Below are 23,873 nucleotides of genomic sequence, written 5' to 3' on the forward strand. Positions count from 1 at the left end.
TCAACAAGATCAAGACACACAGAACATGCACTGTTCATGCACTGAACATGCCCAGTAATGCCACACCAAGTGAGAGGAAGCATTGCCCCTCCATACCGCACACATGCAGAGCTGCTGTCCAGCAGCAGTGTGTACTCTTGAAATTCAGTCTTACTGAAGAAGCTTCTTTACTTTCCCTCTCTCCTCATTCCCCCACCCTTGCCAGAAGTTTGGATTTTAACATGAAATTGCACAGGAACATGTAAAATTGCAGACTCCATTGCTGAAGCTCTTCTACTTTACTGAAACTATCCATTCCTAATTAGGGATCTGTTTCCAGCACTACCCTGTTAGGAAGTGTATCAGGCTAAGACAGGCTTGGAAATTATTTGACGGATGGATCACAAGCCCTTTCCATTTTGTGAATCACAAGGGATAAAAAGACTGGCAGGAGTTACAGTTGAAGTTTTTGAGAATCGGAAGCTTTTACATAGCAAGTGAAACAAAGGTATAAAAAGCAGAAATAGAAATCTCAAAACTTTAAGGCAAAACTTTACAAAGCGTATGCCTCCAATGCTATATATCATACTCATGCCCTTTCTTAAAGAAGATTGCAGTCATGATACATACACATTTTATTGGATACAAGATGATCCTGTTAGCAGATCTGGGGTCAGAAAATCATTTTAATGCTGTGGTTGACACCTGCTTTGCACAAGAACTATAATGGACTTCCATCTGCTATGGCAAATTCTTTTGCAATAGAAGTGCAGCTTGGATTAAAATAAAAATTTTGGTTTCCAAGAGGCATTTATTGAAATTATGGTTTAGTTTTTCATGTACTGCAGGAAAGACTTACAGATCAGAAGACCTCCCCCACCCCAAAAATATGCAAATTTGAGCTACTTGCTATTTTATCTCCAGAGGAATCAACATCTGTTACAATTAACTAATCAAACTTTTACCATTATTAAATTATTAATGACTGTAGGTGATGGGACAGGATTAGTATTCCCTTTGAAATTTCTTGAGATTAAAAATAAATAAAAATCCATTGAGCTCACTGTAATTCAACTCACTGTGCTGGGGTGAAAAATAATGTTTGAAATTGAAAGTTATTTGGATGATTTTTTGACAGAGTTCTATGCTGGTTGGTTAGCATTTCACTGTAAACACACTGAGTGATTAAGAATATAACTGCACAGTAAGAACAAGGCGGTCTTATTTGTTTCAATCATAGGCAAGATTACAACTAAATTGACAAGGTAATCCAATTCATCTGTGTATTATGAGTCATAAGAGGTCCTACAATTTGCTCAAATCAACATAAATCATTAATGAAGTGTAACTGGGAACTGAACCATCACCACAATAGAAAAATAATGTTAATGTTGAATTACAACTGTATCACTCAGGAAATTCTGGGAAAATCCTACCTAAACAGGAAGAAAGAATAGGAAAAAACTACCTGTGGAAAACAAGAAGAAAACACCAATTTTTGTTTTCCTATGCTGGAGTAAAATATATCATTAAAGATACTGGATGTATTTAAACTTAACTATTTCAAAATGTCTTGGATTAATAACCAATTATTTAATATAGTGAAGGAGGGAAGGCTGGGGGAGGGGCAATGGGAGGAGAGAAAACATTAAACAGAGTAGAAATTGAGGAATTCTATTTAAAAATCTGAATAGTAATTTATTCATTGAAATGTTAGTAAGCTTACGATAAATTGCACATACCAGAAATATGGATTACTAAAATACTAATAGTACTTCATATTTATACCAGAGCTTAGACATACATAAATTTTATATGGAATGACTTTCAATTCTATGAAATTCAGATGATTAACTTATTACTTAGAGCACATTGTTCTAATTTTTTATGCAGACCTAAAAACCCCCTATTTTTCCCCAAACAAAGCTTCATAATCTAAGTAATCATCCTGTCTTTTCATGTGCATCTATCTCTACCAGCAAAACATCAGTCAATTCAAAATGTGGTTTCAACTCACAAGTTAACCAAAATACAAAAATAAAAGTCAATAAAAATAAAATTCCACATACATCACAGTATCATGATGTTTTTTTAAGATATTAACAGTTTCCATGTAATATACAGACATGGTCATTCCATTTCGAAGATGCCTGATGCTATGAATTATTAAACCATTACTTCAAGCTTTATTTCAGGCAATGTTCCCATACATTTCTACATGAAAATAATCCAACACTTTTCTACAAGAAGCTGTTTTAACTTTTGGAAACCACCATTTCCTTGAATTTTAATAGACATATTTATTTTTCCTAGATAGCCAGATAACCAAAAACCTTGTTAAATATTCTTTGACAACAACAGGATATTGTAATCTTTTGAGATCAAATACAAACATTTATTTACTCCACAGATATTCACTTTTACCTACCTTTATGCTTTTAAAAATTGCACCTACCTGTAGGCTTTATAAATGAAGTTAAACCTTGGAAAATTACTAATGCTTAAGCTGTTTACTAAGCCAGTAAAAGGGAAAAAACATTGTCCAGTTGATAATTCACACATTAAAAACCATACAAAAATGCCAGGAAAACAGGGACCTACACTGTAGCAGTGCACATATGAAATGTAATATTCAAGTCTTGATTCAGTCAGATTATTCATCTTCACAGAACCCATTATAATTGTAGCCCCGATCTTCAGTACACTGCACTAGACCCAAAGAAAGAGCATGCTTCTTTCAAAGCCAGACTTCATCCAGCTAAGCTTGGCTGTGGGCTTGTACTGAACATGGCAACCCAATTAAACTGGAGTTGTATGGCAAATTAACCCTTTGGTAGGTTTCAGCATATACCCACTTAAAGGTATTAACAGCCATTATAGCAAAAAAACTGTCAGCTCTACCAAAAGAAAAAAATTGAGATTAAATTATTTGGGGAATATAACAGCTCATTTATAAATCAGCATACACACACTCACAAAAACCATATACTCAGATGCTCTATATTTCACAAACATTATCCCTCTGGGGAAAATGTCATTGCATTTTTTTTTTCACAGAATGAATCACATCCAAGTGTTAGATATAAATAATTAGAATCATTAATGCTCCACTAAGCTCTTTTACAAGCAATGCCACAACTGTTAGTCATCAATACTAATTTCCACCCATACCAAAATGTTTACTGACTATTAAGGCTTCAATTATGCTTACAATCTTTCATGTTGGCTCAATTTCATAAGTCAACTGAAATTTTGGTTTGGAGATTCCACATGTAAAGATGCAGGAAGCTGTTAGAAAAAGTGTGTCTTTTTCTCAGCCCATTCCATCAGCAAATGAATCCTGCAGTTTTGTTTTTTTTTGGCCTCAATTTAATCCTTGGTTGTGGTTTGTAATACCAGAAGCTGGAGGTATAAACAGACCACATGAATATGCAGCATTGAGCTGTGTTCTACTCAGATTTCTCATGGCCAGCTGTGTGAATGTCCTCAATTTTTTAAGCCAGCAGCAATAAACCAGTTTTCCAAATATTTCTCAGTACTCTACCAATTTTGGTTTCCACAGCGATGTAGTGTTTACGCCAAATAATTGAGCCAGGAGAAATAAGGAACTTAGGTCAAGGATATACACTTCTCCATTATCTCTAGCCCTCCTCTCCTCCCAATTAGCTGGCAAGGTCCATCCCATCCGCACTATCTGAAGGACTTACTTTCAGCTACAAAAATAGACTATCTTCAAGAAAGAGAGGAAGAAGAGGAAGGAGAAAAAGGAAAGGGAAGAAGGGCTGAACTTTGGGCTAAAGTTCAATTACCCCTTATATTATGAATAATGGTGTGTAATACAAGGTGGCGGCAGTATTGGTGGTTTTGCCCAGTTATTGGCAGGGGTGTCCTTTTAGGCATTATATATTGCAGGACAACACACCTTTGTTCTGAAGCTTCCCCTGCATTGAAAAATAGAGTGATTTTATTGCCTAGAACTCCCCAATCTTAAAAATGTGCCACCACCATTTCTTCAGCTTTGCTAGCACTTTTCAAAGCCATCTGAAAACAATGGCTCTATATCTGATCTTTCTTCTGCATTTCTTTCTTGAACTGCTAATTCTTGCTCTGCTCTGAATGATCCAAAATCTTCTGTAGTTTTTTTCAAGAGCATCTCTACCTAATCCTCATATCCCAATGGCAGCTTTCCATGGGACAATGAAAAGGGAACACATTTAGACAGCTAGTGACAAAGAGGGGACAGATATATATGTACAGTACAGAAATCTTCAACTTAGTATGTTGGAGACCTAACCACCTCATGTTGATGATGACACTATAATTATGCTTTTAGATGGAGATGAGCCGCTCAAAGGCTGTGTAAAAAGTAGTCAAAGGCAAAAAAAAAACTGGGTTTTTTTTGTTTTTGGTTTTTTGGTAGTATGTTACTTGGATCTCTTTTGCTTTATATTTTGTGTACATTCACCTTTTAAAAAGCTGGAAATAACATTTCTTTCCCCAGCAATCTCTTCACTGAATGAAGATTTTTTTTTTCAGTATAATAGTCGCAATCAGAAACCCCATGTGCTAATTCAAGCATAACCGCCAAAGTCCTTCCTTGTATCCAATGCAGTTAAATTAGTGTACTGGCTCTTACATGTTGGATTTTGGGGCATTATAGATGAGAAGGTCCAAGCTGGGTGAGAATGCCATGTGTGTGCATGTATGTGAAACTCAGAGACTACAAAGTCCAAAGATGTACTACAAAAACAGTATTCTGTTTCCAGTTCTTAAAAGAGTCTGAGGATTGCCTACACTTAAACTTTAACCAAGTGCCAATGAAACAATGACTTCTCTTCCTGAATTTACTCAGCTCACATCACTTAGAAGGCAGGAAGATAATAGGACTCCAGATTTTCTTTGCATTGTTTTTGGGATGGCTATGCTGCACTAACTCCCTAGAAACCAAAGATGACCCAACTGAGGCTCAGAATTCTGATTTTTCTTTTCCCCCCATCAAAAAATTCACAGAGCCCTAGCTGGGAGGTCGAGCCTTCTTCTTTTATTGTTTTAACTGATTTATCTTAAAAGACCATTAAGTATGACCCATACATAAAATAATAGATCTGTTGTTTCTGTATAATGCCTTCTACAGAAGAACACCAAAGTATAGAAAAGTGGTTTATCATGGCTTGGGTCATAAAAAGAGATAACTCTTCCTTTGAGGTTAAGGCAAGGCAATTTGGGGGTCACACTAGACAGCAGTTTCAGTGAAATTCACCTTGCCTGATGAATTGATTTACCGATGACACACACACACACACTCAGCTTTAATAGTCTCTTTACCAGAGTATAGCATGGAAAAAACACCCCAGGTTATGGCATTTGAAAGGAGCCAAAGGAGACTAAGTCAATACTTTTAAGGCAGCAATCAGAATCCAGTCTGGGACTATAAATTCAGAACATTTCACTGCTGTCAAAAATCTGGCATTATGTTGAGAAGTGAAAGCACCTTCCAAATTGCACTGCACTGCCAAACATGGGCTGGCAGAATTTTCAGAGCACTTTTCTACTCCCGAGAACTGTTCTAACTAAGGCTAGTGCACTCCCCTTCCCCTTCTGTTACTTAACTTTTAGCTCTGTCCTTTTCAATCCCTCTGGTATCACATCTAAGTTTGAGGCAAGATGAGGCGAGATGTCTGTTTCATTGCTTCTGAATGCCTAAATCTCTGCTTTACTTCTTCCCCCAAGCCTAATGCCCAGGCGAGAACTTGGTAAAATCTTTATTCTTCTTGACTTAGAGGCCATTTGACGTAGTTTGCCCTTACACGTACAGTCCCTTATGATACAGTCTCCTTCAGGGAGAGCAGATGGTTATTCACCTAAAAGAGGAATTACATGGCTTCAAGTTGTACTCCATTGGTATACCATGTGATGGATTATACGGTTTATAAAACTGGCTGGATAGGACCAGAGTTAACTGACCAGCATTATTTTTTTTTCTATGCAGAGTTTATACTCCTCTTTCTCGGACCTTTTTCCCTGACATGAGTAATGAGGCTTCGGGTGAGGATCTCAGCCCTTTTACCTTTTGCTGCTGGAAATTCTCTTGTGCTTAGAAGCACAGATCCCTTTGGCAGTATCTTGGAATCTGCTCTTTGTTTCAAAGAATGATCCTTGGGGGCAAAAGCACAATACTGTGTTTATGTCAGCTTTGCCACTGCTGGAGAGGAATTATGCTTTAGAAATACTCAGCACAACCTCACATTAAAATCCTAGTAACCTCGTTAGCTGAAGTTGTAATCGGAATGGTAACCTTTGATTTAGAACGTGATGCAACTTTGCTATTTGCTCAATCTTTTAAGAAGGGGAGTTGTCCTTTTCTTGGTATCTGACAGAAAAGGGCTTAAAAGAAAAGCAATGATTTTTCCAAGATATGGTATTAAACAGGCATACGTTATTATTATCAATAAGCATTTATATTTTCAAGGTGCTTTACAATCATTACTTAGCTATTCCTCACAACATCCCTGTGAGGTAGGTCAATGTTTTTCTCCCCATTTAATAGATGAGGAAACTGAGGCACAGAGAGGTTAAGTGTCTTGCCCAAGATCACACAAGTGAGTGCTGGAGCTGGGACTAGAACCCAGGTTTCCTGACTCCCATTGTCCTTGGAACTAGACCACACTGCCTAAAAAGAAACATCTGTTGAACAAGCTTTGAGAAGGGACTAAAAATATAAAATGCTGGATGAGGTTTAAGTGTGGTGATACTTGTGATATTCCTGTGGAAGTTAAGATGAAACCTGAGGTGGTTAGCTTTTTTCTTTTTTTTTTTTTTTTTTTTGGGTGGGCATGTGTGATGTCTGAGTTTTCTTTCCTTAAAGAGTCACACTGACTGAAAATGCATTACAGCAAGTTGGATGATCCTGGATGGATTGTAGATCATGGCAAATGTCAACAAAAACATTTTTTTTTTTTTAGCTCAACGACAGAGTGGCCCAGGAGTCTTGGGAATTCAAGTAAACTAGGGACTAGCATCTTGAGAAAATAGTCGTTGCCCACCCATGGCAGGTATATGTTCAATCTTTTCGTCTCTTTTTTTTTCCCCTTCTGGCCAGCCAGCCTTCTGCGGTTCGGTTGTGTTCATTTTCTTGGAGGCTGGCTGCCTCTCTCTTTCCCTGGGTCTCTGCTCTAAAGGCAAAGCCATGTAAGCCTTGCAGAGTCCTTTTCAAAAATTAAAAGGACTTGCCATGTGCAGTCCTCGCGGATGTGGCTCCCGCAGACGGACGCTGCAGCACCGCTCCCCATCTCCCGGATGAGTGCTTTTCTTGGAAGGGATCAGGCTGGGTTTTTTTTGTTTTGTTTTGTTTTGTTTTTTTCCTGTGTTTCTCCTGAAATGCCGTTTCTGAAGAAATAGGCCCTCTTGAGCCTTCTCCCTTTCAAGGCCTTAGCCACAAATGCCTTCCGGCTAACGAGTTTGTTGCAGTAGCTCAGGCAGAAAACTTTAAAGCATCCGTTCAAGCATCTGAAACAAATGAATCAGCCAGTGAAATCTCCTTTTATTATCTGCTTTCCTCTTAGATGAAAAATGCCTGCTTTGTCTTTGGATGGGGTCATGCTTTTTAATTACTACATTTTGGAGCTAAGGTGATGCTATAAACAGGAGGATGGAATTGATGTCTGCTAGATGTCACTGCTGCTTCCCATTTTCCTCTCTCTCTGGGAAATTTACCTCCTTCAGCAGACATTATCAGGGTCTCAGTGTCTTCTGCTAATGAGGCCACATCAAGCCGCTCCAGAGATTCATGTGGTGCCTTTTGGACCATGTGCAGTTTCACTGACTGCCTACATCACTGTTGTTAGCCATGAGGATATTTTAAATCATATTATTTAAACTCTACTTTCTGCACAGTCAGCAATGAGGCTTCTCCTTAAACTCAGCTTCACTGAAAAGTTATTATCCTAAGGTACAGAAAATGTAATCTATCCTGCCCTTCTCCAGAGCTCTCTTTTGAGTTCATATTTCTTTAGAAAAAGATTTTCTACTCATTTAAACCACCAGCCTCCATGCTTGGGTATTTGGGCCAAACTCCTCAGATCCAGTCAGATCACCCATCTTCTGAAGAAAGGAAATTTGCAGATGATGAAGAAAAAAAAATTAAAGGGGAAAAAATGCTTATCAGATTTTGGAATTTGCTTTTCTTTTCTTAGCCATGAGATTAAATTAATTCAGGTCCTTGAATGGAAGATACGACAGAAAATGCAAAGTATTATTATTTGCAGGGAAAGGGACAGCATGTTTTTGAAGTTGCGTTAGCCAAGCTCCTTTTTATGTTTTGTTCCTCACTGAAACTTGTGAATCCCAGGTGCTACAGCGATGAATGCTATGCAAATGCTGAATAAAACTGAATAGGACATGGTGTGGGGGAAAAAATAAAAAAATTAAAAAAAAAAGATCTGATGCCTCTCTCTCTGCCCTTCTTGTTCCTAGGGACTCAAGAGAGTGAGTGGTATTATTGATGATGATGATGAAAATAATGCAAACTACACACTCATCCATATTCACAGAGGTTGAAATATAAGGAATGTAGAGCTGCATCTCCTAACTATACGTTTTAGCCACAATTTCTTTTCAAATTGATGACCGTACAAAACCGCTTTAATTTGAATAAAGAAGATAGATTCTGGACAGAGAAATAGATCATCTTATATATTATCAGGATCCCTCCAGAAACAGTGTGGGAAGATATTCCTGAAGGAATGGATTTGGAATTTCTATAGAGCTGGAGAGAAATCTTTTCAAGCCAGATCCAAATCATACAAACCCACACATTCCCAGGCCCAACTGTGAGTGCCCAAAAGCATTCACACTGGGCACAACCACACACTTGACTCTTCTCTGCCAGTCATCAGATACTCCATGGAGAGTGTATTTCATTTGGCTATTATTAGGAACCAATTCATTTCACTTCTTAAGGCAATTCATGCCAATTTTCACTTGCTTTTTTTCTGGATAGGCATGTTTGGCCCCATTACAGCAATGGTTGGTTTCTCACATCTCAATTCGGTGGCATTCTTTAAATGTTTCATAATGATGTAATATTCCAGCAAGTGCAACTGAAGAAACACCACTTCACGGTAATTGAATGTTCAGTGACAAATTATTTTAGAGTCATTTCCAAAGTAGAGGAAGCCAAAGAAATAATTAGATGCTGAAAAATCATTTATACCCTTCAAAGAGGCAAAAAAATCTTTATTTTAATGCCTGCTTCTTATTCAAAACGTGCATCAATAGGCTTTGCTATTTATGTAATGAACATAACTGAGCTTTCTGGATTGTGCTCAAAATATATTATGACTATTTCTAGCAGAATACTGTTACAATTTATGTGACATGACCTAACTGGATATATTTGAATTTCACTGAATAAATAGAGCGCTAGTTCTCTCTTTAAACCATGCTATAAGAAAACAAAAACTTAATAATGTCAGTATGAAAAATATATAACCCCTAATATATGTGTATATATTCAAATATATATATTCTGGCATCACCCGACCTTCTGCCAAGATGCAACAAGCCTTAGGGGCAGAGCACAGCTCTATTTAGCAGTGGGTTCTGAGCGCCCACTGTTTTTCAGATTACAAAACCAGAAAACAAACAAAAAAAACCACTGTCTGCTGCATCATTCTAATCAGACAGTCAAGTTCAGTGCTGTGTGTTGGGACCCATAAACATGTTACCCTATCTAGGCTTTTACCCTTAGGTGTTTTATAGAGAGAAAAAAAAGAATATATTGACACACGGAGCCAATGTGTTTGCCTAAAAGTTTGATACAGGTTATCAAGAAGAGACCCCTAGCATTTGAAAGTTCAACAACGTTGTTTCCATCAGCTAAACTGTTAGAACTTGAGGATTCCCACTATTAGTGAAGCTCATATTACTCTTCTTCTTGATCAATCAGCATTGCCAATCAAAACTATAAAAACCCATAGTCTGGCACTCGTCCTATGATTAGTTAGCTAAGTTTGCTTTAGAAGTCATTTTAGAAATGCACTAAATTATGTGATTTTAACAAAGTACTAGGGTTTGACACATTCTTTATGAACTTAGCTTCCAGCTGCTGGGTCTTGACAGGAAACCCAATCTGAAGGGATGAGAATGAGCAAAACAGTATAAAGGCATAAAAATCCAAGTAGTTGCTAGTAGTAATTTTTTTTTACTTCTGTGCTCCCCCTCAACATTAAAAAAAAAAAGCTCTGAAATGCTCACAGGCCTGAATTCCACATCAGATCATCTGATTAGTGTCACCTTTCAGCCATTTTTTCCCAATGCATTTCCAAATAGCTTCATTAGAATAGCTTCAAAACTGGGTTGCTAAATTCTTCCAACTAGATAACTTATAGATGAAAATTTCCCCAACTCCCACATTTTTGAACTGTCAATCTTCTAGGTAAGTGACACTGCATTCTTTGTGAGGACATTATTGCCCTAAATCCCATGAAATGGAGGCCCCCTTTTCAGACTCACCTTTAATTTACAAAGTTCTCTCTAAGGTTGTGTACCAGAGAAGGAAATGATATAAGCAACCTCAAATCTTCCCACAGAGGAGAGCCTACACCATTAGAAGGTCATATTCCCATCATGAACACATATTTTAAGGCTACAGGTAAACCACTGCTTAGACGTAAGCATCACTTTTAAATCCACGGCAGCCCTGGTAATTTATTTCAGAAAGAATTTTTTTTTTTACATTCCCTTTAGAACCTTGCCAATGTCATTAGAAAGGAGAGACTTCACCAGAATCACTAAATCCAACAAAAACAGCAAGAAAAAATTGAACCAAAAAATCGAAACAATCTTCCTACCACTAGCACAAATAATACTGCCTTATCTATCGATTGAAATGTACTTTATTTAGAAAGGCTTTTATTTATTTGTGTGAAAGCTGGAAAGACTGCCAACACTTGGTGACAAGGAAGAGCCAACAGTACTACTTTTCCTGTGCATTTTCACTTATTCTTAGCTCTTCTAGCTTTGCTTCTTTTCTCTCCTCATCTCTCTTTCAGCCTACCCTTAGTGATCCATCTCTCCCTGGCCTTTATCTTCTTATTTGCTTTTCTGGCCCACTCCATATTCACCTCCTCCCCAAAAGGCCAGGGAGAATTGCTGGACTATTGCTCGAGTTGTCCCCACATGCTTCACATTGCCCTGATGATCCCTGCTGCATCACTCTATCCCTTAGCTGCTAGGCAACTGGGAACGCGACAGAAGTTTCAGAAGGACACACAGTCACTACAGGGAAAGAGGACGGAGGTTCACTCAGAAGCATGAGCAGTCTTGGAATAGCAAGCTCATTCTCATCAAAGTTTGACACAGACAAACAGACACACTCAGAACACACACAGACGGGTGATGGATGTAACTGGGATGAACCACAAACTGATAGGCAGTGGCTAAGAAACAAACAAAAAACAAAAACACCTGAGTCAGGGAACAAGTTGATCGACTGGTGGCCAAAACTACTCAGTTAGTTGTCTATGGAGGACTAGTAAAGACCACTTCATAGCAGCAGAACTTTAGTGTGTGCATTGACTTGAGGAAGTATCTTGGGTAGAAGAACAACAGAGGGAAAGCGAAAGGGTAGCCCCCAAGTGACATCTTCAAAATTGATTTACTGAAGTTTCTGGTCTGGTCTTCTACATCTGTAGTGAATCTGCTAAACTTAATTTTGGGGAGGTGGGGAGATTGGGGGTTGGAATAACAAAGAAAGGAAGAAGTTGATCGCACTTACCTCGGTCCCCATGGCTATTCCTTACTGTGTGGAGTGTGCAGGAACCAAAGTATCTCAGTTAAATAAAATCCTTGTGGTTCTGCTCAACCATGAATAGTCAGCTACCTAGTATTTCAAATAAGCTTGCAAAATGGTTAGTGGAAATATAAAAACCAATTCACCTGTAGAGCAATTGTGGTGTTCTTCGCAGGGTATTTTCCCACCAGTCCTTGTTCTTTGCGTTTCTTGAATTTCCTAAAGTAGTCCTGTATCAGGAAAGTGGCATAGAACTTCCCCACGGTTACCTCATCATCTAAATGAACAGACCAGACAGATCTCTCCCGAATCAGCACATTTGATCAATAGCCTAAATACTCACATCTGATTGCGAGGAAAAAGGTGCCACGTGCAGTAAGCACTAGAGTTCTCACCTCACAACATGGTAGTCTAAATCTAGCATAAAGCAAATTTTAGCACAGCAGTCTAGACCCCAAATTAGTTGCTCAAGGGAACTGATACTCGAAATGGCAGAAAACAGAATGTTCTAGTGATTTTGACCCAGGCAGCATACTATCAAATTACATGAAATGCTGTCTTTGATTTTTAAGGTAAAACCATGAAAACTGAAAAGGTCATATTGCCACCTTGGAACAACTGAGATTTACATGTGTAATTACTATGAACATCAACTGCAATCACATACACAAATCCCAGTTCTTCAAGATGAATATATAAACCACCAAGGGGTAAAAAGAAGGCTCTCTGAAGTGCGGATAGTTCAGAGAAAAAAAAAAGCGACTCTGCAATTGGATCATTTTATGTGCCATATTTACTCTTGGCATATTCTATTTGCCTAATTAATTTTTAAAAAACTTGTCCTTTTACTACACTGCAGTGGAAGACTATCTCAATTGCCTGAAAATTGAGTGCAGTTTTCTGCTTTGAATGCAAACAGCCACAAATAAAAAACGTTTTGGAAGTGGAACATAACCTGGCAATTTCACTGACGATGCATGAGGCAGAATAGAGCCTTTTGCTTATTTTGCACTGTAAACTTGCTTTGAAATGCAGACCTATCGCAAAATCCTCAGATGCTGCATAATACTGCAAGAACTTCAACAATACCACTGAATGAAATTTGTAATCTTGCCATATGCTTATGGTAGTTTTTTTGGGAAATCACAGAGCAATTTCAGTCCTGCAACCAAATATTGCATGATTGAAATGGCTACAGGGGAAATGCCTAGTTCAGGTAAGGGGTCCACAAAGGGAGCAGATTAATTTGGTAAAAATGGGGTATTTTATCAGCTATTTGTCAAATCCAAATCCCAGGGGAGAATTACATTTCCTCCAGAATGACTACATCCTGTTTCTTGAGGCATCCCAGTGTTTACATCAGCTTCCTGTTGTCAGTGTTGCTTGGATTGCAGAAATTGAAAAAAACTGTATGGCTTTTACAGAGGATTTTGCAAATTACCGGAGTTGTTAAAGGGAGCAAGAATGGTTTTGGCAGTTGATTTTTAGGGGAAAAAATTCACTCTGGGGCAAATTCCTTCTCTCTGAGAATTTCTTTCCTCCGTGTTACTTGGAGAAAACTTCACTACCCAGGTATAGAAGACACACCTGTGCAATATACTGATTGCATTGAAAATGAGTGTCTGGTGTGAATATGGATCAATTGGTTTCATAACCTGCTAGCAGGGTATTCGGCTAATGCCGATCATGTGAGCAACATCCTCACTGCACACTTAAATCTACTCCAATTGTTAATGCAGACAAATTGTGTTAGTTAATCTAAGTTACTTTCCCTTTTTTTCTCATAAAGTCTCCAGCTTCTGTGGCCCAATGACTTCCAAGTTAGTTGAGACCTGCAGTAATAGTATTATTCCGTACCTATTTATTGTAATGGAATCAGCCTACAATAATGGCATAGGTAAAAGAGGGCAGATGGACACCATCAGTAGATACCAACTAGTATGCTATGGCAGACTGCTGGGTCCCCAGGATTTGAGGTGACACCATGCTACTGCTGATGTTCTCTCTCAGGAAAGTCCTCAGGAAGGCTTACACATGCACAGTGTGTACCTGAGACCTTTTTTAGGTGGCATATCAATAACAAGAGAAAAGCCTGTGAGCACCAACTCCAACATCTCCCCTGAGGTTATGACTAGAAGGTAGACATTAGTGTGAGGGGTCAGTTCCTACAGGCTCTCTTCATGTTTTTAGTGTGCCTTGGAAATAAATGGCCTGAAAATCCCCGGACCTGTCCCACTTCTCTCACCTCAACTGCTCCCAGGAGACTTTATAGCCCAACAACACAGAAATTTATGGGGCAGAAAGAGAATTCAAGATAACTTCTCTTATTACTTTGCATCTGGAACATGTACTGAAATTCTGATCCTAATCCATCTCAGAAAGTGCCATTTTAAATACATGTGTAAGCTGAATGAATAAAGGGATGAAAAATCCTATTGAAATCTTAAAACCAGGACATGTAAAATGAGAAAATTCCCCTGAAGACAAGTCTTTAGGCATAATTTCTCAAGTGGGATTTACATGGGTGGAGTTTATGGGGATTAATATCCCAAGTGATGTCACTAGCAATCAGGTTTAGTGGCCAGACTGAAGTAAAGCTAGTCATCAAGATGATGCTACTTTCCTTCCATCTGCCTCTGGAAAAGGACTATTGTGTATATACCTATAATGTGTATATATCTACAATTCTATTTATTTATTTTGATGCTATTGATGCCTATTTGCTTTGTTTTGATGTCTATCTCCCCCCTTCTAGACTGTGAGCATGTTGGTGGGTAGGGACTGTCTCTGTTGCCAAACTGTACTTGCCAAGTGCTTAGTACAGTACTCTGCACACAGTAAGTGCTCAATAAATATGATTGAATTAATAAATGACTATCTATTCTGGGCTACATTTGGCAAATGCTTAAATTCCCTCTGCAGTAGTTCACTCCTGCACTACCCTGCTTAGTCTTAGATTTTGAGTCTCTTCGGGAACAGGGAGTGGTACTTAATAAATACCATTTACTATTGCTACTACTTCTTCCAAGTCTAAATGCACTGAGAGTCCTCCTTTTGAAGATTTTTCCTAGAGTTGGCTCTCTAATCTAGCTCCAAACAGCCGACTTACTGTTTAATTACCCTCCTACCTGCTCCATCCTGGTTCACTTTTCCCTTAAAGTGAAACTATGGTGAGTGCTAGGAAACTTTCCAACTCAATCTAACATAATACACTATGTCACAATTATTGCCCAAACCTAAAATGGCACTTTCTCAACAGGCCCCTATTATGCCCTGGTCTAAGTAAATGCAGTATAAGAATTGTCCCAAAGGCTTTTCAAAGGAGATGTTGTGACACTTAATACTGGAAGACAGGGAGTCTTCCTTGGAGTGTTGGAGGAAGGGATCCAGTAAAGGAAAGGAAGTGGGACACTACGGAGCTATTCCTTAACTATCAACATCCATTTTTCTTTTCAAGAAGACTGAATGGGTGTGAGAGAGAGAGAGAGAGAGAGAGAGAGAGAGAGAGAGGAAGAGGTAGAGGGGAGAGAAAGGGAGAGAGGGAAGGGGGGCGGTGTGGAAAGAGGTCATGGGGACATAGAGAAGAACTTTTAGGAAAAGATTACCTGGGATTGGGAATGGGGTTGTTAAAGATGGGCTCAGTAAAGCAAGGCTGAAAACGGTACAAATTGATGCTGTCTATGAACCTACTTTAGTTTCTTCAAAGGCACTCGATTAGCAGGAGCAGATATTGAATTAAATTTAATTGGGGCATTGAGAGGTTTCTACAAAATGGATTCCCTTTATACTTTATATTTATATGTGTAGAGAAAACTCAATCTTGTCATTCTCTTACTTAAATACTATTGGCTGCCCGCTGCTAACAAACTGAAGAAGCTAGTCTTTTGAGTCTAGACAAGACAATGGGGAAAATCATATTACAGAATAAGAAAAGGCACTTTTTTTAAACATCTATCAATAGAGTCTGAAATATTAAATCCTGTATTTTTTCTGGTTAAATCTGGTGCATAGAATGTTTCCATTGCATTTGGGCTCTTTACAGCTTTCACTATTATCTATTTAAATTAACCTTTACTCAACCCGATATGCTGTATACCAACTACATTACTGTTCATTTTAGATCAGAACACACTTAAGGTATATTCTGCTTATCCCTTTCCCCAGATTTGGATATCATTTATTGTTGTTAGACAGCACATACTTTTGCATTTCAGCTACGGTTGTTGGGAGAGATACTTAAAACAGACCTCATTTTAAGCTATGTTTCATTGTAAGCAACTCAGGCCAGTCTCTGCACTATGATTAGAAGCAATTGGGTCAGGTCAGTTGAAGAACAATGTATCCCCTAAACTAGAACACTGGATACTTTCTTCAAAAACAGAGTGATTTCTAAATAGGATTTTGACAGTGTACTAATTTCTCAACTTTTCAACTTCAATGATGTTAGGTGATGGTAAGAAATCAAAGTAACTCTTACAGTTCTTGTAATGCATTTTAGTGGGAATGAAAGTTAATGTTCAGGTTGTATTAGTGGAAATGAAGTGGGAGTTTAAACAGTGAAGTGGAACCATGGAGGAGTAATTTGAGGAAACAAATCCTCCAAGAGTGAGTCTTTCTGAAGTTTTCATATGCAGGCACAGCTAGCTATTCTGAAGCATGCATCTGTATTTCAAAAAACATTGTAGGGGAATAAAGTTGGCAAGAGATAACACTGATTCCATGCCACCACCCTAAAACAGAATTGCTTCAGAATATTCTGAAAGACTGATAGTTGAAAGGAACAGAGGCTGCAGAAAAAGCTCAAGCACATTGTTACAACAAGTAAACAAAAGCAATTAATCTTGGCCATGCAAGCACTCAAAGTGTACGACTAAAAGGAATTGAACCATAAAAAAAAAAGTTGTTTTAAATGTGCAGTATCCATTCCACTCTGGAAAGGTAGACTTCTCTAGATGTTTTTTCCCTTTTTAACTTTTTTGGTCATCCTCCCCCTCTGAGCTGGCCAGTCGCAAGTGGCTCCCTCCAGCAAGAAAAGCTAACGCTGCTTCTTGCCTCATGCTGAAGAGCAGTTCAGCCAGCATGCTCACCCCTTAGAGACTGAGAATGTCACCTTCAGAGAGGGATCAGCCTCCACTGCCATCTGGCCTGTGGGATCCTGAATTTGATCCGTCTTGAAAGCTGCAGTGGGTTAACACTACAAAAACACTGCCATCAACTACAAAACATACCAAATTATTATAATGTATTGGGATCTTGGGGTCTGAATATATGGATCAGGATGGCTCTGTGTATACAGATCCTGCACCTTTAAAACTTGAAAAAGCAAGTCAAAAACAACCATCTGTACTTCTAGTACTATGTCCACTTAAAATAAAACAAGTATTTTATATATAATATAAGAATGTATATATATATATGTACACATACATGGGAATATATATATATATATAAATTTGAAAAAAAGATTTGGTAAGTCATTTTATGGTAAACAACAAGAAAATATAAACATGCCAGTTAGTTCTATCTCTATTCTAAAGCACTGAAATGAAGGGAAATTTTCATTTTAGAAAGTTACACAATTAGCATTTATGAAACCAATTAACAAAAATGTCATTCTTTACTCCTTAAAGATGCTCTTCCTGATACTTATAAGCATAAATATAAGTACACTCCTTAGTAAAATTATTTAAACTGCTGAAACCTAGCATATGTTTTAAGAATGGATTATCTATAAACAAGAAAGTCAACTTTTAAAATCTCTGCTTTCCATTCCTCTCTCAACTGTGAAGAGCAAGATCCCTTTTAACCAGACATGCCAAAGTACCTGAATCTGGTTTCCCACATGCTTTCTTTACCATTGTTGTTGGCCTTCAGTTAATGGTACTTAGATTTAAGAGTATGCTGCAAACTCTTCTCTCCTCATTACTATTCTGCACATTCTTTCTTCCTCTTACTGAGAAGATTAAAACTGTAAAAACGTAAATAACTGCTGGGAAATTATCATCACACTGACCACCGGCTGGAGGGACGACTTGATCAAGTAACTTCATGCTGGTTTTCTTCCAGATTTTCTTTATCACAGCTCGGAGTTCCTCATTTGCTTGTTCTAGATTACCTGTGTCAAAATAAAGTTCACTTTTTATTTGGTCTGAAAAGCACAAGAGGACATAAGGGGTGGTAAAGTGCAAAAAATAGAGAGAAGTGAGCCCTGGGGTTTAAAAGAAAGAAGGAAAATCTAGCATTCGCACAGGCCAATAGGGTTGTAGGAGATTAGTTGTCAGAGATCTCTTTAGGCTGTTCTTAACCAACAAATATTCCATTGATTTCAACGAGAGGTAAATAGTAAAATTGCAGAGTGCAGTTTGAGGGGTAAAGAAAGGCAAAGCACCAGCCATTTCAGCTGATGAGAAGATGAATGATGCAAGTCATCTCCTCTAATTCCACTGCGTTAACTTCCTGAAAATGTGAACAAATCCTGGACCAATATGTTTTACAGTGACTGTGAAGAGCAAGAACTCAGGCATTACAACTCAGCATTTCTGACCTGACTGTATTGGTCAGAAGCTTTTATGGGTGACTCATTTTTAGCTCACACTATACAAGACAGTGTTCCCCCAGAGAATTTTTTATTCCATCAGATAAATCCCATTTGGGGCATTTAGATTCAAAGCAACTGTGGGCAGAGCAACAGGAGTACCTGGCCCTGGCTCAGTGGGATTTAGAGGGCCTACATGCTGGGGAGGAGCCCTGGTTGCCTTCAAAGAGGATCAAGCTCTGGACTTTTATGTTTGGGACTTCCAATACAAGGATTTCGAACAGTCTTATTAGTGTTTTAAGTGCTAGTTTGGACTATAGCTAGAGAACACCTGGAGGCTTTAAACTCTTTCTGTGAAGTCAAGCACTGGGTTGCTAGATGTCCTGAATGCATGGGATTGTTCCATATTTCATTGCCTTATCCAATTTTCCAGGAAAGATCTGTCGGGAGGGAACAATAAATACCTTGCTTTTGAATGACACAAGCCCCAGCATTCTGAAGGAGCAAAGGGCAGATAAGGCAAATAAGCCAAATATACTAATAATTAATATTACTATCACTAACTGCTGGTGTCCTGTAATCTCAGAACTGAAATCTTGCCATTGTGTGCAGAGCACTGTACTTGGCACATGTGAGCCTACAATTAAAGTCACAGTCCCTGCCCTTAAGGCCAGGATTTTCAGGCAACTTAGGTTGGTCTTTCAGTGGATACTGGCTAGGGAAAATGTTATTAGGAAAAATACATCAATCAATCCAAATGTAGTCTCAATTTGCTAACAATAAACTTTCACTCTCTCAATGAAATCCTACCTTCTGTCTTGATTTTAAGAGCTGTCCGGACCAAAGCAAATAATGTGGCATTAAACATGACCGTTCCATCACTGTTGAGAGGCATGTTCATGGCAACCAATCTCTAAAAATGGAAAGAAAGGCATTCTCATATTGGAAGAATGGATGCCCAATATTTTCCAACCTTCTCAATCCTAACCCTAACCCAATCAGGCAATCAATGGTATTTACTGAGCGCTTACTGTGTGCAGGGCACTTGAACTAAGCACTTGGGAGAGTGCAATATAACAGAGTTGGCAGACATTATTCTATTTATTTTATTAATGATGTGTATATATCCATAATTCTATTTATTTATATTAATGCTATTGCTGCCTGCTTACTTGCTTTGTTTTGTTGTCTGTCTCCCCCCTTCTAGACTGTGAGCCCGTTGTTGGGTAGAGATTGCCTCTATTTGTTGCTGAATTGTACTTTCCAAGCACTTGGTACAGTGCTCTGCACACAGTAAGCACTCAATAAATACAACTGAATGAATGAATGAGTTAATTGCCATAACTTTCCATTTCTTCCACCCTCTCTCTTAGGCCTATATTTGGCGCACCAAATTCTATGATACTCTATCATTTTCCACTATTAATCCCAAATCAACTTGCCATTATCAGCCACACTTCTCCAGGACAATGATTTTCTCAGGTAGACACTTGAGAAACTGATGGAGAGCCTTTAGGGCCCCTATTCCTAATGATCCTGGAATAGCTCCTCAGCTTCCTTCCTTTACTGTTTTTCCCATTTTCTTTCTTTTCCCATGACAGCATCATGAGCTAACCTTCATGTGGCCTCTGAAAGCAGATTTCAGGGTGTCAAAGTCACTCTTTTAATCTAATCTGAAAGTCACCAATTCTTCTCTGGAAAACCTCCAACCCTTTGGGTATGTGGACTTCAGACAATCAGGGTACCTGGTAAAGAGGTGGCATAGCCTAGTGAATAGAGCACCAGCCTGACAGTCAGAAGGACCTGGGTTCTAATCCCGGCTTTGCCACTTCTATGCTGTGTGACCTTGGGCAAATCACTTCACTTCTCTGGACCTCTGTTACCTCATCTGTAAAATGAGGATTAAGACTGTGAGCCTCGTGTGGGACATACAGACTCTAAACTGTAAGCTTGTTGTGGGCAGGGAATGTGTCTATGTATTGTTGTACTGTACTCTTCCAAGTGCTTCGTACAGTGCTCTGCACACAGTTAATGCTCAGTAAATATGACTGAATATGACTGAATGAAAGATTAACTTGTATCCACCTCAGTTTACTTAAAGCAGTGCCTGGCACATAGGCTCTTAACAAACATCGTATCAAAAAAAAAAAAAAGAATCCTCAAAAAGGTCAAACCTCTAATCTTTCCAAGTTGGGCCTCAGTGAAGAGGACAGAAAATGCTAGTTTTTTTTACAGGCTATCCGATTATTTTTTAGGGTAGTACTCCAACTGGAAAGTCCTTCAAATGTATTTCTCTATTCAGAGTGTGTGTTCAATTGGTCACATCAGCCCCTGGAGAGAAGGCTCTCTAACAGCAAAAGCTCAGTAATTTTCACGAGAAGTCGCTTTCCCTTTATGTATCTCAATTTACCCATCAATAAATCAGGGCATCTAGGTAATCCATTATGCTCCAAAGGGGTCCTGTTAACGGGGCTGTGAGACCTTTGTACTTACCTTGCACGCTACTCTGTGTGGACATAATTTGCCAAATCCCAAAGGTGGCTGAATACGTCGAAGCAAAGTGACTACATCAAGATGTTTAATTCTTCCCCTATAACAAATGCGCAGCGTAACTAAGACATTTTTGCTGAGCTGAGAAACATAACAAAAAGCATTTCAAAATAGAAATATAGTAGAGAACGTAATTAATCTGACTTACTTTGCTTCAGGGTCATATTCTGACCATATCCTTTTGAATTCATCTAAATGATGAGGACCCAAAATAGACCAGTCTCGGGTTAAGTAATCAAAGTTGTCCATGATGACAGCCACGAACAGATTGATGATCTGAAAATCAGTTAATAGGGATGGTTTGACATGGAAGCAATAGGGTTTCACATTAGACGTTATGAAACACACAGGTACACATTACCAAAGGGAGGTTGTGAAAATTCCTTCCTTAAGGATAGGTGGCTATTTTTTTGGAATTGTTTAGGTGGGTCCTGCCCAGAGGCAGGGGGATGGATTTGATAAATTTTTCTCTAGTACCAGGTTCTTATAACCATTGTTTTTTTGGCCACCATCTCATATCTCACTCTTTCTAGCAATTTTTTTTCTCACTCTCTGGTTTTGAAATTATTCAAATGTTAGCAAGTACTTTGCCAGTACAGTAACTGCTAAAAATGCTATAGTGATCAACACTCCCTGCTTACATTTTAAAAGTGGCTAGGGAACATGATAATACAAAAACGTTTAAAATAATGAGATTTTTGAAGTTCTTACCAAAATAGTGCTCTTTAGATTATTTTCTAAAACAGTATTGCTGAGCTACAGATCTACCAGTATAGCGGCAATTCAAAGGTATATGTATATGAATAAATATATATCACTGAATGCTATGCAAATGACTGGATGGTTATGGGAGATTCATTTTTTGGTCACTCACCAGAAATGCACAGAGCATGTAAAAACTGATGAAATAAACAATGGCAAAATTGCTTCCACATGCGTATTCCCCAGCATTTAAATCGGAATCAGGGTCACAGAGCTTCCCAGGAAGACAAGCCAGCATGATTTCTTGCCAAGCTTCCCCAGTTGCACACCTTTTCCAGCACAGAGGGTGAGGGGGAAAAGAAGCATCAGTCAATAAAATATGGCATATTTTTCTTCAAGTACCCCCATTCCACCTGGCAGAGGATAGCCATACTATCCCACATCAGGGGGTACCAGTGTAGGGGCAGAGGCAGAGATGGAACTCCATGCGGTCACCATTGGTCTTTCTCACTCCGTCTCCTTGTAAAAGATGGGCTACTTCAAGTGCTAGCGGACAAATGGCCAAATGCCCTGTTCTTAGTCAGCTTCACGGAGATACTCTACTGCCATGAGGATCCTCAGTCCTCAGTTTTCAGCCTTTTCATTAACAGCAAGAAATCAAGGAGGAGGCAGCATTCTGTTTCAAAATTTCCACTTGCCACTTGGAAACTTTATAAGGGAGAATTGACTTCTTTACATTAGCTTTCTAAACTACTAAGTAATGAGCAAGATTTCTCGCATGAAGTTATTCCCCCCCATAAGGGGTAATAAAAGATGGCTTGATTTCTACAAGATCAAAATCCTCAAGGAAAAATTACTTCCCAATCACATTCATTGTTTATTATTAATGATCCGCAATCTCTCTCTCTGGAGGCAGGTTCAACTGAACTAGGATCTAGCCTATATATGAAGTTACTTATATAGGCATGTCAAATACAGACTTCTAAAGATCCTCAATCAATTTGTTTAGAAGGCTACATCTATGCTGGCTTTTTAAACTCTAAGATCTTCAAAACCTGGGTAATACTGGTGAGAGTGTCTGTGCTACCACTGCACACTGACCATACCCAGGCAGCACGTTGGCCATACCCAGGCAATACACTGGCCATAACCAGGCAGCAAACTGGCCATACCCAGTCAACACACTGGCCACACCCAGGCAGCACGCTGGCTATACCCAGGCAGAACGTTGGCCATACTCAGGCAGCATATTGGCCTTGCCAGGGCAGCACACAGCACACTGGATAACCACAGACAAAGAAGTAGACAATCCAATCAAGAAGGCCAGCACATCCTTCGAGAGACTGTTAAAGTGTGGTGGAAGCTTGGCATCAGACTTCAGGCCAAACTGAAGGTGTAACAGAGCTGTAGTGCTGTCTAATCTTCTCCCTGGTTATGAGATTTGGAGCCCCTCGACAGACTCCACATCAGTTTCCTGGAAGAGGTCCACATCTGACTCCTTGAGCAGTTCCATCAGCATCACTCAGGGGCCATAATGAACATCAAGCGGCAAGACAGGATAAAAAACCACGAAGTCCTGGAACAAAGTCTCCTAGCAGTGATGCTATGCTCACCTCAGCACAGGTTTGCTGGGTGGCACATGGAGAATGGATGACAGAAGGACCCCCAAAACAGCTGCTGTATGCTGAGCTGAAATTGGGCAACCAAAAACAAGGGGGGTGGGCGTGGAGGAAATGTTTCAAGGATGCAGTAAAGCAAAGCCTCAGAAAATACGGCATCTCATCTGAAAACTTGGAGACCAACTGCGGCAAACAGACCATCATGGTGCACTGCAATCAAGAAAGGAGTGACTCTTTTTGGGTGGCAACTTCGAGAGGATTAGGAGACAAAGAGCTAAAAGAGCAGACAGCACCAGGTGCTGCAAACAACAAATACTGCAGCACAACAAAGAACAGTCTTTGTATGTGCGTGGTGTGGTTGGGACAGCGGGTCCCATATTGGCCTTTTTGGCCACACATGCACCCATAGGTGAACTTCACTGTCAGTGGCTTCTTCTTCTTCGAGTACAAAGGACCATCAGGCATGTTGCTGCGGAAAACTTGTAATGTTTCTCTAGATTGATCATCATTTCACTGACTACATTGGTGATAATAGTGCAATGAAAACAATGCACTACTGAAATGCTCATGTATACATGCCCTATATAATGAGTATTGTGATACCTAGGAAAGGGAATCAATCATTTTGATAACAAACAATTGCTAACATTCTGACAATACCAAAGTTAACCTGGAATCCTTGAGCTCTAAACCTATT

At 39.0% G+C, this 23,873-nt stretch overlaps 1 protein-coding gene and 1 non-coding gene across 2 annotated transcripts in view; both read right to left on the reverse strand.

The window, feature by feature from the left end:
- The window catches only part of CACNA1D (calcium voltage-gated channel subunit alpha1 D), a 428,992-nt gene that overhangs the window by 13,766 nt on the left and 391,353 nt on the right, over positions 1-23,873 (reverse strand). The window contains exons 36-41 of the mRNA XM_039910398.1: positions 21,730-21,886; positions 21,004-21,131; positions 20,799-20,895; positions 19,116-19,218; positions 17,784-17,885; positions 11,917-12,047 (exon numbers count right to left, since the gene is read on the reverse strand). Of these exons, the coding sequence (XP_039766332.1) occupies positions 11,917-12,047; positions 17,784-17,885; positions 19,116-19,218; positions 20,799-20,895; positions 21,004-21,131; positions 21,730-21,886 (718 nt within the window). The remainder of the gene's footprint in view (positions 1-11,916; positions 12,048-17,783; positions 17,886-19,115; positions 19,219-20,798; positions 20,896-21,003; positions 21,132-21,729; positions 21,887-23,873) is intronic.
- Positions 12,388-12,447, reverse strand: MIR7435 (microRNA mir-7435). The gene has a single exon (NR_127427.1). It is a non-coding gene; the product is annotated as a microRNA mir-7435 (primary transcript).

This window comes from Ornithorhynchus anatinus, chromosome X1 (genome assembly GCF_004115215.2).
Source record: "Ornithorhynchus anatinus isolate Pmale09 chromosome X1, mOrnAna1.pri.v4, whole genome shotgun sequence".
Lineage (NCBI taxonomy): Eukaryota > Metazoa > Chordata > Mammalia > Monotremata > Ornithorhynchidae > Ornithorhynchus > Ornithorhynchus anatinus.